At 40.3% G+C, this 18,580-nt stretch overlaps 1 protein-coding gene across 2 annotated transcripts in view; it reads right to left on the bottom strand.

Moving 5' to 3' along the window:
* Window positions 1–537: 537 nt before the first annotated feature.
* Spc25 (SPC25 component of NDC80 kinetochore complex) overlaps window positions 538–18,580 on the bottom strand; it is a 24,464-nt gene continuing 6,421 nt past the window's right edge. Inside the window, exons 1-7 of one of the 2 annotated variants that reach the window (XM_055600833.1) lie at window positions 12,687–12,782; window positions 11,751–11,900; window positions 11,585–11,650; window positions 8,743–8,889; window positions 6,802–6,906; window positions 4,226–4,324; window positions 538–2,133 (exon numbers count right to left, since the gene is read on the bottom strand). In XM_055600833.1, the coding sequence (XP_055456808.1) occupies window positions 2,009–2,133; window positions 4,226–4,324; window positions 6,802–6,906; window positions 8,743–8,889; window positions 11,585–11,650; window positions 11,751–11,889 (681 nt within the window). In that variant the 5' untranslated portion in view covers window positions 11,890–11,900; window positions 12,687–12,782 and the 3' untranslated portion in view covers window positions 538–2,008. Of the gene's footprint in view, window positions 2,134–4,225; window positions 4,325–6,801; window positions 6,907–8,742; window positions 8,890–11,584; window positions 11,651–11,750; window positions 11,901–12,686; window positions 12,783–18,580 lie in introns of those variants that run through there. The other variant, XM_055600834.1, reaches the window with a different exon arrangement.

The raw sequence follows: 18,580 nt of genomic DNA, 5'->3' as shown, positions 1-18,580 counted from the left end.
CAAGTTGAGAGAATACTAATGAACAGATGTATGGAAAGGGCTTAGAAATATTGGGCTCATAGACATTACCACAGAAAGTCTCCACTTACTTTGTAGGTAAGTGATATTTTGTCATGCCAAACACTTAAGCCTTTTCTGTTCAGAGAACTATTTTTCTGCCTGTGGCAGTTTGATTGAGAATGGTTGCCATAGGCTCATATATTTGAATGCTTGGTTCACAATTGAAGGATTAGTGCTGGGGTCTAGTTGGAGACTGATCACTGTGAGTGGGCTGATGTTTAAAATGCTTACACCAGGCCCAATCTCAATCATAGCCTTCCCTCACCCCAACTCCTCCTTCCTGAGGATCAGGATATAAGATCTCAATTACTGCTTCAGCACCATTCCTTGCCTGCCACCAAGGTTCCCATAACCCTCTCTCCCAAGTAAATGCTTTCTTCTATGAAGTTGCCTCAGTCATGGTCATGGCCCACACTCAGCCCTGGTATCAAAGTTAGTATCTTGGCTTAGTGTTGTGAGATATCCACCAGAGAAAACTACAGGACATGGGTTTATTCCAATAGGTCTTTATTAGCTGATTGGAGGCAACTCCCTGAGCCTTTCTCAGGGTGAGCTTTTAAGCACAAAAATTACACTCTGAGTTGACACACCTCAGTTAGGAATAAAAGTCAGCCAGAAGCAGAAGTAATGAAGCCAAAAGCAAGGGAGTATTTAGACTTTCCCAGATAAATGGACTTCGATGGATTACATCTTTGTTCTTGTTTTGGTGGGTGGGGCTGCCTGTGTGCTGGGTTCCAAGGCTTAAATGGCACTTCTGTCATGGTACCAGTTGTGCTACAGTCTGGGGCCTGTTACAACAGTGGGGAACTATAATAATCCAATGCATGTACTTCATTCCTTTGACCAGCAAGTTGGTTTATGATCTGGGATGAGGCTGATGTGGCTGGGACCCCACTCTATGACAGCCACAGTCTAGAAGAAACAGCTTAATAAATGCTTGAACTTCCAACTAGGTTCACAAAACCCAACACTGGATGGCAGGAATTTATGGTCTATCTACATATAGGTAGATCAGTTAAAGCCAAAAGTGCAGGTTTACCCCAAATAGAGTTTGCTCACTACAGTCTGTTAAAATAGTTTTATTGTGGTTTCACTTTCTCCAGTATTGATCATCCATGGTCAACCACACTCTAAAAACAGCAAATGGAAGATGAAAAGTTTACGTCTTTAAACTGCACACTATTGTTGAGTAGTGGAATGGGACAAAACATAGTATCACCATGAAATATCAAGTGAACCATTCTTGTTCAGCATGTGCAGACTGGAAATGATACCACTAGTCAACTGATAGCCATCTTAGATAGCATCAATATTAGAGTACTTCAGTGCTTGTGTTCAAGTAAGCTTTAATAATAATTTGCCACTATTACACCTGTGAGGAAGAAGCCATTTTACTTCCATCATTATAAATGCATACTGAAGAGACAGTCACCAAGACTGCTCCACAAGGAAAACCAATCAAGTTTATTAGCACGTGCAGTGCATACTGTACAGGAGAACCCCAACAGAAGAGAACTGGAAACAGCAGCTTAGAACTCAGATCTACAAACATCTTCAACAGAAAACAGTAGGATTTTACAGATACAAAACAGACAGCAGGTTTGGCTTTTGGCTTCCACAAATGGGAATTATGGAAAATGAATTTACAGAAATAAACTAATGAAGCAAGATTTATCAACTCCTCTGGTGCCACATCTGACATGGTAAGAGATCTCATTAGCAACTAACTTCTGTGTTTCTTTGTGGGTATGGGGCGAGACATGTTTATAATTTTTAGGTCCCATGTTTAGGCAAATTGGGGCAGGACTCAAGACTTTTTCTAACTCTGCTTCTGCTTAACTCTTTAGCTCAAAAATGTTATGCCAAAGAGGAATGTTTCCGTCATATCACACAAAAACACTGAAGAATGACAGAGGGGCAAGAGATGAGAATTCCTACTATTTCTGCATCAATTATAGACCGTAGCTATAAAAGCTTTCCGCACATTGGCAAGAAACGCAGAAAAATTGTTGGTCTTCCTGACCTTCTCCTGAAATTCAGCGAGGCACTCAAGATGAGGTGAACAGTCGGACACTAGAGGAAAAACAAGATAATTTAAATGAAGGGTTTTGTGTGTGCTTGTGCAGAAGTGTTCCCACTTAAGCACTCAGCTGGGTCAATGACATTATACTTTACTGAAATGCTCTGAGCATGAACGAATATACTTGAATTTCACAGTTATCCTCTAGCCCTTTCCTTTGCTTAATCCTTAAATATTCAAATTGTTAAGTACTATAGTCCTACTTTAAATCTGAACAGATTATCCAAAGCACTGGGAGATGAGTGACAGAGTGCTATTTCCATCATCTTTCCTACATACATTTTGTTTTAACTATAAAAGTCACTTTCTGTGCAAAACTTCAGTTGACACCTAGTTTATTGCCACGATATGAAAAAAGGCAAAACTTTCAATGCTAATTCTTTCTGAGACAGGGTCTCACTATGTAGGTCTAGCTGGCTTGGGACTCTTTATGTAGACCAGACTAGTTTAAACTCACAGAGATCCATCTGCTTCTGCCTCTTAGATGCTGGGATGGAAGGCAAGAACCACCATCCTGGCCTCAATGCTAGTTCTTAATAATTTATGATTTTGGAATAAAGTATCCAAGATTTTACAAGTGCAACGGAAGTCAGTGGAAAACGTGGTTACTATTCCCAGACTGGTACTTACAAAGTCCACTAATTAAGTGAGCCAAAAGTCACAAGTTACAGTAGTCCTCGTGACAGCTGCACATGGTGGTACAACTGAACAATCTTCCATGAAGAGTTGCCAAAAGAATGATCCAGCTCTTTCTAGCATCAATAACCTCCTTTGTTCAGGAGGAAGAGCTAGACCGTAACAGCCTCCTGGCTCTGGCAGAGATTGCTTGGACAGGACCACAACAGAGAAATAGCAGAGTACCTGGTTTAAAATTTATTCTGCATTATTTTAATAGAATATCAAACACTATAAGTGTCTTTAAGTTTTCTTTCCTGTTGCTATGATACTCTGACAAAAGCAACTGAAGAGAGAAAAGCCTTATTCTGGCTTGCAGTTCAAAAGTCCATCCAGCATAGTGGTGAAGTCAAGGCAGGAAAAGCATGATCAGGCCATGAAACGCAATGCATGCATGCTTCTGACTAGCTCCCCCTCTACTTACACAGTCCAGGATCCCAGCCCAGAAACAGCATCACTAACTGTAAGGTCTTCCTGCCTCGATTAACAGTCAAGATAATTACTCACAGCGTTCAAGTGACTTTCGATGTTGTCAAGGTGACAATTAACACTAAACCATTACAAACAGAGGCTTACCAATATTATACAATTTACAAAAAACTGAAAAACTAGGTAAGAGGTTTTGGGATTTGCTTTTTAATATCGAGTACTCAGCTGACTGAAACATAATTACTGAAGAGAAGATCATCAAATATTTTGTAGATGGTGATTCTCAAAATCTGAATAGGAAGACAGTAAATTACCAGGGCCTTAGAGAGCCAATCAGCATCCAGAGCATCTATCTGCCAGCTATAAATGCTTTAAAATGATATCACAGGTATAATGATTCGAGAATCATTTTATGAACTCTAACAACCAGTTTATTTTTATAATGGATTAGAAGAATTAAAGAGGTACTAACATACTTTTACTAGCCTAGTGTTCACATTGCTAGCAATCACATACATTCCCTATAAATTAAAGGCTCTCTGACCTGCTGCAAAACCAGTAAGTAATTTGCATTGTGAATGTGTGGGACATTTCAGGATGAAAAGCTTAAAAAATACTTGAAGGAAAGTAAATTACCACATTTTGAGTATTTTCCACAAAGTGACAATGACTAAACTATTCATATTACTATTCACAGTTTAGCTTTAAGTTCTCTGAAAGGGTAATCAAAGTTGCACGTAAAATACAATAAACTTAAAAAAAAAAATACAATGAACTTTAGTTTCAGAGTTTCCAGGCCCCATGATGCTGTCATCCTAAATACATGTACACAGCAAAACTACACTCACACCCTTTAGAGGCGGTGCCTCAAGAAGCAATACTAAAAAGGAAACAATTTGTACAAACATCACTTTCCTGATTTTATGAGTCAAATGATAGCTGAGGACATTGATCCTAAACACAAGAGAAAGGGATACATACCTTCATATTCCCTAGCCTCATTTAGGCTCAGGGAAAACATATATGGGCTCTCCGGATTCTTGGGGTCAATACTAGTGAATATAAACTGCAATTTATCACCTGAAGAAAGAAATCATAAACCATTTAATAGGAGAATACTTAGAAGCTAAAGCCTCAGTGGAGATCTTTCACACAAACACATATACTCACTCACGTACATACACACACACACACTCACACGCCCCCCCCAGTCCTGTCTCTGGTAAGTATATGCCTGGCTGTGTATCCATTTAGCCAGTACCTCTAAACACATAAGTTACAGATCAGTGTAAATGACATTTAAAATAGTCAACAAAGGAAGAACAATGACCCGGACATCAACAACATTAAACTTTTTCTTCAAAAGATATTACCAAGAAAATGAAGACATCTCATAAAAGGAGAGAAATTATTTATAAATCAAACACTAAAGCTTGAAAGTGTAAAATATACTTTTAAAACTACAACTGGAAAACACAAAAGCGGAGATTTAAGCAAGTCAGTGCATGCTGATGTTCAAAAAAAGTAATATTCCCAGTCACCAGAAGTGGAAACAAATCAGTGTCAGCCCCTCAAGAGATGAAGAGTTAAATGCAACATTGTACACATACACACTATACACATATGTACATACATTCACACATGCAAACACTGCCCAGAAATAAAAAGGAATGAACCTCTCATACGTAACTACAGTATGGGCAAACCTTGGAAGGATGTGAGGATGCAAAAGAACAAATATTACATGATTCTACTATATAAAATAGCTAGAACAGATAACATAAACTCACAAAAACAAAAAAATAAATTCAAGGTTACTGAGAGCTTAAAGGAAAAAAAGCACGATGGTGAATTTTTACAGAATTTCTGTTTGGGGGTGATAATAAAATATAGAAATCTACAGTGGTTAATGATGGTCATACAACACTATAGATATAATTAATGTCATAAATTATACACTTTAAAATGGTTAAAACAGCTAAGTTTTATATTGTATGTATTTTATTACAATAAACCCATATTGTTAAATGATTTCATTTTATATTTTTCTAGTTACTTTATTTTCCAAAAAAAACTTGAAATGCTTCCAAAGAAATAAAAGTGTAAATTAAACAAACAGAAATGAATGAATGAATGAATGAATGAATGAATGAATGAATGAATGCCAGGTAGAAATTCAAAATTCAAGTTGGCTGCCACAAAGTATAAATTCTCACACACTTTAGTTTCTTCTACAGCATAAAAATGTAAGCAGTCATATTTAAAATTCTATTGAAAAAATCTTCAGAAACTCAGGAAAGACTTGTCTTGCATCCCAGTTCAAAGTGAAGTAACTGTCAGCACACCACCCTTCTGACTGTTAGTAGTCTGGGAAGGGTGTGCAGGCCAAGGGAAGATTGGTAATAGACTCAGTTAAGCAAAATGAAGGGTTTACTTTGGGGTTTTTCTCTTCCCCTGAAGGGCAGAGGGCACTCACTCCCCTTACTCACCAGCCGGCAAAGAGTACCTTTGTGTGTGGGTTCTCCTGCCGGGCAGCAAGCAATCTATCAGTTCTGCAGCAGACTCGAGCCTGTCCCCTTCTATCTATTTCAGTGGCTCAACTGATCCGCTTAAGCAATTCTCACCAGTCAGGAAAACACTATGTTTGGAGGTTTATGATAAAGGATGCTACTTGGTTCCACACACACATTGTACCCTTCCTACCATCGTAAATACATAACATTAACAAATCACAGCTAACAGGGGAGGGTGGTGAGAGGTGACTCAGCAGATAAGGGAACTTGCCACTAAGCCTGATGACCTTCCCAGTACACACACAATGGAAGAAACATCTACACTGTTCTCTCTCACACACACACAATAAATGATTTTAAAATGCAATAAACATAAAAATTGGGGAAAATAAACATAGGATTCATTACTAACTGTTTCAGGTACCCACTGAATGTCTTTAAATATATTCCCCATGAATTAAGGAAAACAAGTACATACACTAAGTCTTCTCGGTGGCTCACCAAGCCTGAGGGTGATATTGGGAAGCCCCAAAACACTATCCTTAATAACCAATTAACATATATATATATAATAACTATGCAAATATTCACATGCTTTTTAACCTAGTAATCCTCCCCTGAGAAAGGATCCTCCCAAGTGAGAAATTACATGCAGTAATTCTAAAGCTAAAAAGCAGATACAATCCAGTTGCTCTTAGCAATCCAATTGATAAAAGATGGAGTAAATCATACTACACTAATAGAATGAGTAATTACACCAGCATTCATGAATGACCATTCTTAAGGCTACTAGAGATGATACAAATGCTAGTGAAAACCAAGAACAGAAAGTATTTGCATTTTTTTTTTTACAACCACATCAAACTACTTTCATTGGAATACTGGACAAAGCAACAATACTCATATTTACATGATTAAAAGGACAGGGCATTAGTCTATTTTCTAAAAACCCAGTAAACTTTAGTTGAAAATACCTTAGATTCTTCTCTTATCTGGATACGACCTTTCTAGCCTTCTACATGCCAGTTAGAGCAATAAACGTACCATGAATTTTTCTGATTTCTAGTCCAAGGCGATCTCTGTATAAGTCTGCTGATTTCTGCAGCCGTTTCAATCTCTCTTCATTAGCTTTGTTAGCAGTGGAAATAGCTACGATTTAAAAACAGTGTTGAATATTTGGGTAATTCTCAGTTTAAGGCCTATTAATTAATTTTAGCAAACTTGAAAAGTACTAAAAATGTATGCCAAGCATATCAATCTGCTTTATATTTATTTGATTTCTAACTCTAACAAATAACAAAAGGGGTTTCTGTTCAAAGTGAAAAAAAAAAATCTTCAGATACAGATAATCAAGCCAGGGATCTGTATAACTAGCCAAGAAATAGATTTCATATTATTATTATTATTATTATATTAATTATTATTACTGTTTGCTGGCTAGACAAATATACACTAATTGTGTCATAGGAAAAACACTTTAGCCCTTGAGGCATAACTGCTTCCCATGAGAAATCAGCCTTATTTCATGCTCGTTTACACTTGTTTTAAAGCTAACTAATAATCTTAACTAACACACGGCAGATGAGAAGAAGCTAAGTTCACAAGTCAGTCTTGGATACGAACTCTGTAAGAAAAAGCATTAACCAAAAAAAAAAAACTGCTATTTTCAAGAGATCTGAAGAGGTTATTAGTTTGTGGGCAGTAAGTCTTTCTAAACAAAGCATTCCTTTGGATCAAAGTTTTTATAGAAGGCCTTTGTAGCATGAGACTGTTTCTAAAGCAAAGATTAAGAGTCGCTTTTTATCTTCTGACCTCACACCACACACACACACACACACACACACACACACACACACACACACACGTGTTCTTTTACCCCCTACTACCCCCTCTCATCCCATTTCTTTCTCCTCCTGAAGCCCTGCTTCTTCCCAACAGGGGCTGTCCCCTCTCCCACTTTCACGCCCTGTGTGTGTGACTCCTTGAGTTTAACTAGTTTCCTGCAGGATCAAGGGTGTGCACTTATTTGTTGGGACATGGCAACTTAGTATCAGCAGTTACACCACTGAAGATAGGAACACGTGTCCCTCCCCCTCCCCAAGCCAACACCGTCAACAGTCTTTGAGGGGTGGGTATCATGGGCCTTCCTTCCTATCTTGTGCTGAATGGCTCAAATTTATGCGGGTAGCCCCAGCTGCTGAAGGTTCATGAGCACAGTCACCATGTCACTTCCAAAAGACACTGTTTCACAGCACTCCTCCCCAAGCTCTGGCTCTTAAATCACTCTTCGGTGATGTTCCCTGAGCCTTGGCAGGAGGAGGGTGTGAGATAGACGTCCCTTTTAAAGGTGAGCACTTTCACCAGCTGTGTGTCTGTGCCAACTGCCTGGCAGAGATTTTATGGTCAATAAATGTTTTTTAAGTCCTTAAAAGGATTCTTACACAGTTATGGCATTGTGATGCATGCCTGTGATCCCAGCACTCAGGAAGCAGAAGCAGGAAAACTCCAAGTTCAGAGGCATCCATAGTTACAAGCCTGAGACCAGCCCAGGCTACATGAGACTACTAAAAGATTTTGTTAAGTTCAGTTACAACCAGAATAATAATGGGTCTGATTGTAACTGAAATCAGCCTTTTTTTTTTTTTTTTTTTTTTCTTTTCAAGACAGGGTTTCTCTGTGGAATAGCTGTCCTGGCACTCATTTTGTAGACCAAGCCGTCCTCAAACTCACAGAGATTTGCCTGCCTCTGCCTCCCAAGTGCTGGGATTAAAGGTGTATGCCAACACACCCAGCTCTAGACAAAATTTTGTAAGCAAAACAATAACCACAAAAAAGCAAGCAAGCCCACTTGGCTGACTTACGTGACACCTAGCAGAGATGCTGGTCTGGCTATGCCATAAAATAGAGCCAGCAAGATGCACAAAACTATGAACTATCATGCCTTTGAAATTCAGTAGACTATTTTAAACAAAACCAGAAACTTACTCTCCTTTTTCTTGGAATATTCTTCCTTGAGATCCTGGATGTTGGCTGTCAGCATTTCCAATTCTTGATTTTTGTCTTTTACTTCAGCAATCACCTTTAACAGGTTATCTTTCTTTTCTTGAATGAGCTTATTCTGCCTACAAAGTTCTGTAAGAAACACACAGCATTAAATACATATGCCTTACTATCTGACATGTCAACGTCCCTAAGATTAATAAAATTGTTTTTGTGCTTTGTTTTGAAGACAGGCTGTAAGCCCAGGCTGGCCTCAAACTCACAATTCTTTGGCCTCTATGACTGATAAACATATTCTAATGACTCAAAAATCATAAACGTAAGAGGGAATCTGCTTCATTAATCGTCTCTAAAATAAAAGCCGCTTTTAAAATTAAAAACAACAACAACAACAAAAAAAAAAACAGGTTAATTCACACAACAGGAACTCAGAGGATCATGATCCCTGCAGTTCCAAATAAGTAAAGCCCACCATGGAAGATAGTCCAACTCTACAAGAGAGCTTTTCACAGTGCTCTGAAGAGAGCTATTTTTGATGCTTCATAAGCTTTTCTGGGATGCATTAAAGACAGAAAAAAAATGGTGATAAGACTGGCAAATCTTACAAAGTTAGCATAATTCTGAAACTAAAACACAGTAGACATTACCATATCTCCACCCACTACTTTTATTTAAAAATATGGTGACAGGATCAATGAGATGACTCAGTAGGTAAAGGTGCTTGCTGCAAACGCTGATGACTTGAGTTCAAGCCCACATGGTAGAAAAGGAACCAATTCCTAAAATTGTCCTTTGACCTCTGATATGTACCATGGTATATAAATACGTGTAGGTGGGGAGGGGAGGAAACGTGATGTGAGAAAAGTTGGGTTGGGAGATGAATATGACCAAAACACGCATTATGCAAAACTCTCAAAGAAATAAAAAAAAAAAAAGAAATTCCAGGCGCCTCAAAAGATGGTTTAGGGGTTAAGAGCACCTGGTGCTCTTGCAGAGGACCCAGGTTCAGTTCCCAGCACCTACACGGAGGCTACCAACCATTTGTAACTCTATTTCCAGGGGATCTAATGACCTCTGGATATACATATTACACATAGATACATGCAGCAAATATACTCATACACATAAAAAAAACAAAAAAATCTCTAAAAATTCCACTAAAAGCAAATATGGTTAGATACAATGTAGATAAAAGACTGGGAAATTTTATTATGAATCAGCACTAGGGGAACATTATATAAAATTAGTACTCACTCTCCATACTGAACTTTATGGTAGTGGGGATTAAACCCAGCCTTCACATATGTGAACCAAACACTACCATACCATCAAGTACACCTCCCAGCACTTTAAAATTTTATCCTGTGATGAGGATCTTTCTGAGTTGCTCAAATTGGCCTTGAACTTTTGATGTTCCTGTCACAGCCTTCCAAGTAGTATGCGCCTCTGTGCCAGCTGTTACCATTTCTTAAACTAGATGCAAGGGTGTCCTGTCTTTTTAAAACGACAGATACAAAGTACAATCTATAACGAGGTAATCCCCATCAAGAATGCAGGCTGTAGGGAAAACATAAATTTGCCTGAAATGCACAGCTGAGTTGGGTTCTGGGGACACTGTGTTCTTCTAAATTCTGCTAAGGTGTCACTACTTCCCAGAGTCTAGACATTGCTACAGACCCAGAGGAAGCAGGGAGGAACACCTGACAGTCAGTCTAACAAGAATAAAGAGCACAGCCTCCTGACAACACAAGGGTGAGAATAGCGAGGCAACAAGAACTGCCCTGTAAGATACAGTGCTCCCACTTGACCCCAGTGAAGCACTGAAGAACCGACACATGCAGAAAGCTGAGGCTACAGGACTGGGAGGGAACGCCCCAAGCATCAGGCCAGCCTAAGCTATAAACAAACGGATGCCTATCTCAATCAACCAAAACAACAAAGCAAGGCCTCTCACAGAAAACGTAAGAGCACCTATGCGACTTAGAGTTGTGAGGACTGAGTCAAAATGTACAAGCAGCTTGGACTGTGGAAATAAGGATTAGTTATTAGATATTCTGCAACTCATGGAATCAATCCCAGAGTCTATACCCACATGGCACGCATACCATTTCTTATAAGTAGTACAATATATTTTAACTATTGTTTCCCTGTCTTCATCTCCATTAAACTATAAGATTATAACTTATGTATTGTTTCCTTAATCAAGGGCAATCAAATAGTCATTGAACTTAGGTAAACTGTTATTTCTGTTCAACTATTGTGTGTGTGTGCATGCCTGTGTGTTTTGCAAGGGTATTAAAACATGGTGCCTCTGACCAAATGTCACTGTGTAAGTTCAACCCATGACTCTGGGTTTGTGGCTTATGTGTGAGAATTCAACAAAAGATACAGACCCAGTATTGAAATATGTGGAGAGCTCTAGAAATGAGGAAAAAAAATGGTGGTAAAACATTATCATTATTTATTAGATTACTAGATTATTAACAAGACCCCAAATTCCTGAGAAACTCCAGGTTCCTTGGCTAGGATTTCCAGTGTGAAAACAAACTTATTTTTAAAAAGGCTTGCCTTTACACATAAATATACACTATTTAATTAAAAAGAGAGGATACATTATAACATGATGATACTGACAGAGCATTTAAAAAATACTGAAAAATATTCATAGTTCTAGAAGGTATAAGGACATTCAACTTTCAGCTGGTGAAAGTAACAGCATTTTGATGAATGTATGTGTATGTGTGACTATATGAAGATCACTACACTGTCTTAATATTTCAGGATAAAGACATCATATTTCAAAACTGAGCTACAGTTTTTCACATACGATTTTTATATTCCAGAAACATCTCAAGCATTCTTTCTTCTTCCTTTAATTTCAGAGACAGCTTTTCTGAAAGACAAATAGCAAGAGAAACTTCAGTCCCGCCGAAATAACAGTAGAAAGTAAACAAGAACAGCAAAATCTGCAAGTGAGGAGTTAAGGGCAGTACCTGAAAGGGCCCTAAGGGAGTCCTTGAAGGCATCTCTCAGCCCCAGCACCTGACTCCGATTGTCACTCAGGCGGTTTCTGAACTTATCCCCAAACTCATTTATGCTTTTATCGAAGGCTGCCAGTTCATCTTCGATCATTGTCTAACACGCTGCAAAACAGAGCACACATACTATCTTTTAATTGTTATTGACACCAAATAAGCCACATGTTCTAATCCAGCATGTGTCCTAAATTTGCCTTTGCTACAGAATGGTTAATATGTCAGCAATTCAGACGGCATGAAGGCAGACTTTAAAATTCCAGCATTTGGAAGCTGGGAGCAGGAGAGTCTGAGGCAGTCTCAGCCAGTCATGACCAGCCTGAAATACAAGAGACCTTTCGTAAATAAATTAAAAACAACAGGGGGCGTGGCTGTGCACGCCTTTAGTCCCAGCACAGGGGAGGAAGAGAAAGGAAGGTATCTGTGAGTTCAAGGAATGCCTGGTCAACATAGGGCCAGGCCAGAAACTAATAAAAGAAATAAAATAACCCATCAACAGTCCGGTAGTTAGCAACAGGATAATTCGAGCCACTTTGGCTTCACCCTGGCGCAAGTGCATCAATCAATAGCACGAAGGGAGGTGGGCGCGGGAAAGCAGGATGTTTTCAAAAATATGTTGTATGAAACTTCCAAATCATGTTTTAACGGGACCCTGGTGTCGGCCAGCTTCTCCTTCTAAGGACCTGCGCGACCTGGGAGACGGACCCCGGCCGCCTGCTCGGTCCGCTCTTCCCGCGGCGGGCGGGGAGGGGGCGGGGAGGGAGCACGGACCGGAACCCGAACCCCGCGGCTAACAGCGGTGGCCGGCGTTCCAGGCGCCGCGGGCCCTCGCCGGCTTCCCTCGGCGAGCGCGGGCCACCGGCAACCCCACAGCCCTTCCAAAGGCTCCCCGACCTCGGCGTCCAGGAACGCCGCCGCCGTCTTCACCAGACCCGGTGCGTCCGGCAGGAACCGGCCACAGCGCTCCAAGGTCCGCCGCTCCGCAGCCGCGCCGACTTTCGATTTCAAACTCTGGGCCGCCGACTACCCGCCAGTCTGCTCGTCTTCTGATTGGCTGACATTGCAGGCTCTCCGTGCAAGGATTGGTTGATATCGGCCGGCGGAATTCTCGCGGACAAGTGTGCAGCGGGGCATTCTGGGATCGGTAGTTCTTTGCTGAGACAGAGTCGGACTGGGTCTGTAGTGAGATGGCGAGAAAGACTTGCCCCAGAATGAAGAAAAATGTGAAAATTGAAATTTAACTGCATTTGTTTATGAACTATATACCATCTTCCTCGTACTCGTTTTATTTTGTAAATGAGAGAAAATACGCCTGAACTGACTTCAGTTATGACTGATTTAGGCAGAAACATCCTGAAAGTGACCAGACTACCCAAACTTATTGTTTGAATCTCCCAAGCGTCGCTAACCTTGATTTATCTCAAGTATTTTACTTATTTAATTTCTGTGTTGTTCCGTGTTTACAGAAAAGGGCATCAGATCCTCTGAAACAATTGTGAGCTATTCAATTCCTCTCCCTGAGCAGCAGGTGCTCTCGAACCAACAATGTGCTCCTGAGTCTTGCAGAACTTCAAACTGAAGAGTACCAAAGTAACTCTTGTCCCTGAAGATCGACAGGAAAGAGACACCAAGCTATTTTAAAACACATAATTTAAAAATTAATAATAATAAAGATTTTAAACTAAGACTTGTTGGAAGCAAACAAGCAGCGTGCAAGCAAACACAGATGAAGCAGACGCTACTTGCATTCTTCTTTGTAAACCTTAGAAAAAATAGGCAACTGTGAATATGCCCTCTAAAGAACGGGAAATAGATATGGTCAGTATTGAAAGATCAACTTATTGTTATTTTCAACTTTAATTTTGAAAATATTTCTGAAAATAGCCCTCTGCGTGTAGACCAAAGGTCTTCACCACACTTCTGTTTCCTTTGATTGCCTTTAAGCATCCAAACACCAACTCTAAGATTATGCTACCAGATTTTGGCCATTTTTTATCCCCAAGAACTAAAAATCAAGACGTACAAAATCAGGGCAATTTATTGTCATCATTATCGTCATCACGATTTAGCACATCACAGTTGTTCAGGGTGACCTCGAACCCGTAATCCTCATGCCTCAGCCTCCAGAGTAGCCCAAGCTTTTGGTCTTGATCTCTGTTCTTTGGTTGCCAGCCTCCTGGGTGCTTGAGATTTGTGTGTGGACACCATTACACCTAGCCACAACCGCTGAGTTTTTGTCTAGGCTCCTTTTTAACTGAGGTATGAGAAAGAAATTGCTATAGTTTGTCAATTTCTTTAATATCTGAAACACTGACAAGAGGAAAATATTGCCATCCCCCTACCCTGCTGCTCATCACAGAGAATAGCTTCCCGAGTCTACAAAAGGAGAAAGCAGAGCTTTTCTGTCACCACCCACGAACAGTCATCGTCTTTATCACGATATTTATATGCCATTCATTTCAGTCCAAGCAGGATTTATTGTGGCTCTATTAAGTTGTGTGTTGAACTGAGCACTGCCTTCTCTGGAATATATATGGTCCGTGACCCAGGTTGGGTTTTTTCAGGGTGTGAGGAAAAAGATATCATGTCTTCCAGTCTGGAGGTGTTTCTAAGGAGCAGTTTGAAGGAGCCTTTCTCAGTAAACGAGTCAGGGTTCTCCAGAGGAATAGAGCCACCAGAGAGAAATACAACCATGAAAGTGGACTTATTACCAGGCATCATGTCACATGCCTGTAATCTAGCACTTAAGAGGCAAAGGCAAGGAGATCTTTGTGAGTTCAAGTCCAGCCTGGCCTCCATAATGAGTTCCACGTTACCCAGTGCTACATAGACCCTATCTCAGCATATGCACACAGGCGCATGCTTGTGTGTGAGCACACATACACAGACACATATATACACGTGCGCAATTTCACTAGACTCATCTTCTGTGTTAAAAAATAAATAAAACGAAGGATTTTCTGAGCCCTCTAGCATGGCAATTTGATGAAGTCATTAAGCATTCTCTCTTACAAAAGAAATATTGAAAGTTATAAAAATAACGTTATTTTAGGCCCTGGAAATTGTTTGAAAGTCTCACAGCAAACTTTATTCTTGGAAAGGAGTTGGTCCTTCCTAAAAAATATTATGCTACATGAAATCAGCTAGATGCAAAGGAATATGTAGCATGTGGTCCTGTTTATAGGATATTATCAGAAAATGAAGATCCACATGGAGGACAGTTGGGTGGTTGTGAGGGACCAGCAATGGCAGCTACTGACTGTCAAAGGACACACAGGGGCCTTCTAGGTAACAGAAATGCTCTAAAACTGGGTTAAGTAATTGATTACAACTCTGTAAATTTACTACACACCATGAATTTTGTGTGTGTAAAACAATTACACTCGTGAGTTACTCGACAAAGTTGTAGAACTTCAAAAAAAAAAACAAACAAAATAAAATAAAAAAGGATGAAAACTATCAGAGCATCAAAGTGGGGAAAGATAGGACCCTTCTCAATACTCAGAAAAATGCTCAATGCGAAAAGACAAATACTCAGATTTTGGAAATTGTGGTAAAATACATACAACATTTTATTTACAACCTTAATCATTTTTAAGCATAGCACTGATACTGCATAACACTATTGTGCCGCCACTCCCATTATTCACACTTACAACTGTTTTCACCTGCAAAACTCAAACTTGGTGTCCACTGAACAATAAATGCTATTCTCCCTCCCCTGGATGCTGGCAGCCTCTCTTCTACTTTCTCTCTCTGAGAAGTTGGTTGCTAGACAGGCATGATGGTTTGCACCTGTTCCCAGTACTGGGGAGACTGAGGCAGGAGAATTGCTGTGAGTTCAAGGCCAGGATTTGATCCCGTGCCCTGGAGGAGGGGGAAGAGAAGGGTTGTCTTAACTAACAGTGTAATTCAGAGGTTGAGTGCCTCACATGTGTGAACAACAGCAACACAAAACTATCATCATTCTGGGTGAAAGTTTTTAATTTGTCTCGTCAATGTAAAATGTGGCCATTTGAAGCCAGGCATGGAGGTTCTTGTCTCTAACCCCAGTGTTCAGGAGGTTGTAGAGAGAGGACTGTCATGAGTTTCAGGCCAGCATGGTTTACACAGTGAGTTCCAGGCCAGTCTGAGTTATATTGTGAGATTGGGTCTCCAAATAAAGGAAAGGAGGGAGGGGGAAAAAGAAACCTGGTGTTTACTTTTACAGCTTTTAAATGCAGTGTACTAATTAATTAATGCAAACATTTTAGCATGATAGTGTTATCTCCACTATATTATGAAATGCCTTTTTCCATATCCGTGCTGCATTTGCATTTATAATTATTTACATATGAAGTCCCAGACACGAGATACTTCTTCCACAAAGCTTCCTAATCTCCATGTCACAGATGGAAAGTTACATGTGCCCTTGCTCTGATCCATTTCCTCCTTCCGTCCACGCCTAAGGGCACAGCATTGTTACTTATGTGAATAGATCACATCCTCTACTAACTGAGATTCTTATTGTATGATCGGCTTCTGTCCTACCCAGGGCAGGTAAAAATCATACCCTCCTATCAGTGCTTCCCAAAACTAAGGTTCATCACCCAATAATACCACCATTGTCTGGGAGTTCCGTAGACATGTAAACTTTCAGGCTCTGCTGGATTCCAACTCCAAGACTCTGCAAACAGGTTCCTGGGATCTTCATACCCTCCAGCTGAGCAGGATGCAAACTAAACGTTGAGACTACTGTGTTGCACAGAGTAACTTCCCCCATCCGCCATCTGCATCATGAATTCAGCTATGTAACAGCTTAGCTCCACCAAGAAGAAAATGTTCCTTGGGCAGCTCTGTCGGTTTCTCCTGTGATCCAAGCATCAGCTTACAGATGTAGGTCATGATCATTTCTAGAGAAGAGTTTGCAATGAGACGAATGGAAGGGGTACCTGAACGCTGTGGGGAGATAATTTATAGTAGTGTCATTATGGAATGCCAGGATTCCTGGGATGCTAGCCAGAATGGAGGTAATTATTTTCTAAAAGTCACTAGAGCCTAGACTCTAGAGCCTGAAATAAATCCACTTATACTGCAAGGTGACACTGGAGAGTTCTCAAGTATGATTTACTTTTGAAAAGGTGGATAAGTTTATTAGAAAGGATAATGGCCACGAAGACATTAAAGGTCTATTTTCGTTTGCTGCCAATGTATGAGCAGTACTAGCTAAAGTCAAACGTGTCTAAATGGCGCTGAATTGCAGCAAGCACTATAACTCAGAGACAAATAGCTTATTTTATGACAAGAATGTACCTTGTGGCTTTAAAATATTTGCTGTAACAAAACATACTGAAAAAGTTCTGCCCCATGGCCTCTATGTTGCATTATAAAACAAGTAGGGTTTACTTAATACCCAGAGAAAGTTTAAATAAACCAGAATGAGAACATTCTGGAGAGAGCTGTAAGTACATAATTACTAGAACTAATGTCTAAGAAGGGCAACAGTACAGGGTTTTGAGACTGGCTACTTTAGCCACAGAAACCACACCCACACAGTAATTAAGAGTAAGGAAATCATTAGCACAAGCCAGTCATGCTGGGGAGAATGGTGTACTCTTGTCTCCAAGGAAACAGAGGAAGGAGGAATATAGTGAGAATTCTGGAATTTTTATTTCCTTAAAACACACCCAGAGAGAGAGAGAGAGAGAGGGAGAGAGAGAGAGAAATATTATAAGAATGTGCCTTCATTTTAATACCGGGTGTGGTGGGGTGGGGCCACTTTGAAGCAGCTGACTGACTATGATTTGCCTCGTGCTCTAGCAGAAGCATGGTTTTGCCAGCTGCAGATAATTTCTGTGATTGTGTGACATTTGGAATTCTGGGAACTTTTCAGAGGCACCCAAGAAGCAGGGTTGGTGGTTGGTGATTGTTCAGGAAGGTTGGTTGTAGTTTCTTACTAGTCATGCTCAAAGAAGAAACAAGAGAAAACTGAATTCAGGGATCTCTTTCTCTGTCTGTCTGTCCCCTCTACCCTTCTTTTTCTCCTGTCTAGGGATAGGGAGTGAAGCTGGGGTTTAAATAGGTGGGGAAAAGAAGAATACACAATGTAGCAAAGACCAGCTACTGAGGGAACCTGGGAATAGGCACGTGACAGTACAGAGGATGGCAGTGCACTTTTGTTGTGCTTAATTTGCTCGGGCCACGGGTTCCACTGACAATCTGCCGAAAGCTGTGACTTTCTTCAAACAAACGTGCGTAAGGATAAACATTCTACATGTCATTCTGGGAAGTTGGGTGACCTCTAAATAAATTGCAGATAAAGGGTTGCCTAGTGACTGAAAAGATTTGGCCAAGAGTGGACCCGAAGCACATACCAAGAAAGCTGTTTGGGTTTTGTGTTTTTTTATCCCCACACACAAAAATGCTTTTCTGGCAAAGCGGAATTCTAGTTGTTGGAAGCTTAGAGATATCAAACAGAGATGTATCCTACAGCAAGAAGAGAATGGATTGATCCTGAAGGGAATGGTGCTTGGCTGTTGTACTTTTGAGTACCCTTTGCCTCGAGTATGAGAGTTTTGTGATTGTATGTGTGTGGGTGGGTATGCATGTTGCAGTGAGAATAGTCTCTCTTTCTGCCATTTGGGTTCCTGAGCTTGAGTTTGGGTTGCCAGGCGTGGCTGCAAGGGTTCACGGGTGCTGAGCTGTCTCATAGGCCTAGGCTTGATTTTTAAGTGCAGCATTGGACAGTTCCTATTTGTCATGCCTGTCTTAGAGATGCAGTTGCTCTTTGGCTAGAAAGTGTAGAGATG

This window comes from Psammomys obesus, unplaced genomic scaffold (assembly GCF_907164565.1).
Source record: "Psammomys obesus unplaced genomic scaffold, mPsaObe1.curated_primary_1811, whole genome shotgun sequence".
NCBI lineage: Eukaryota > Metazoa > Chordata > Mammalia > Rodentia > Muridae > Psammomys > Psammomys obesus.
Note: the sequence above shows the minus strand (reverse complement) of the source record. Positions and strands in the feature narration are given on the sequence as shown.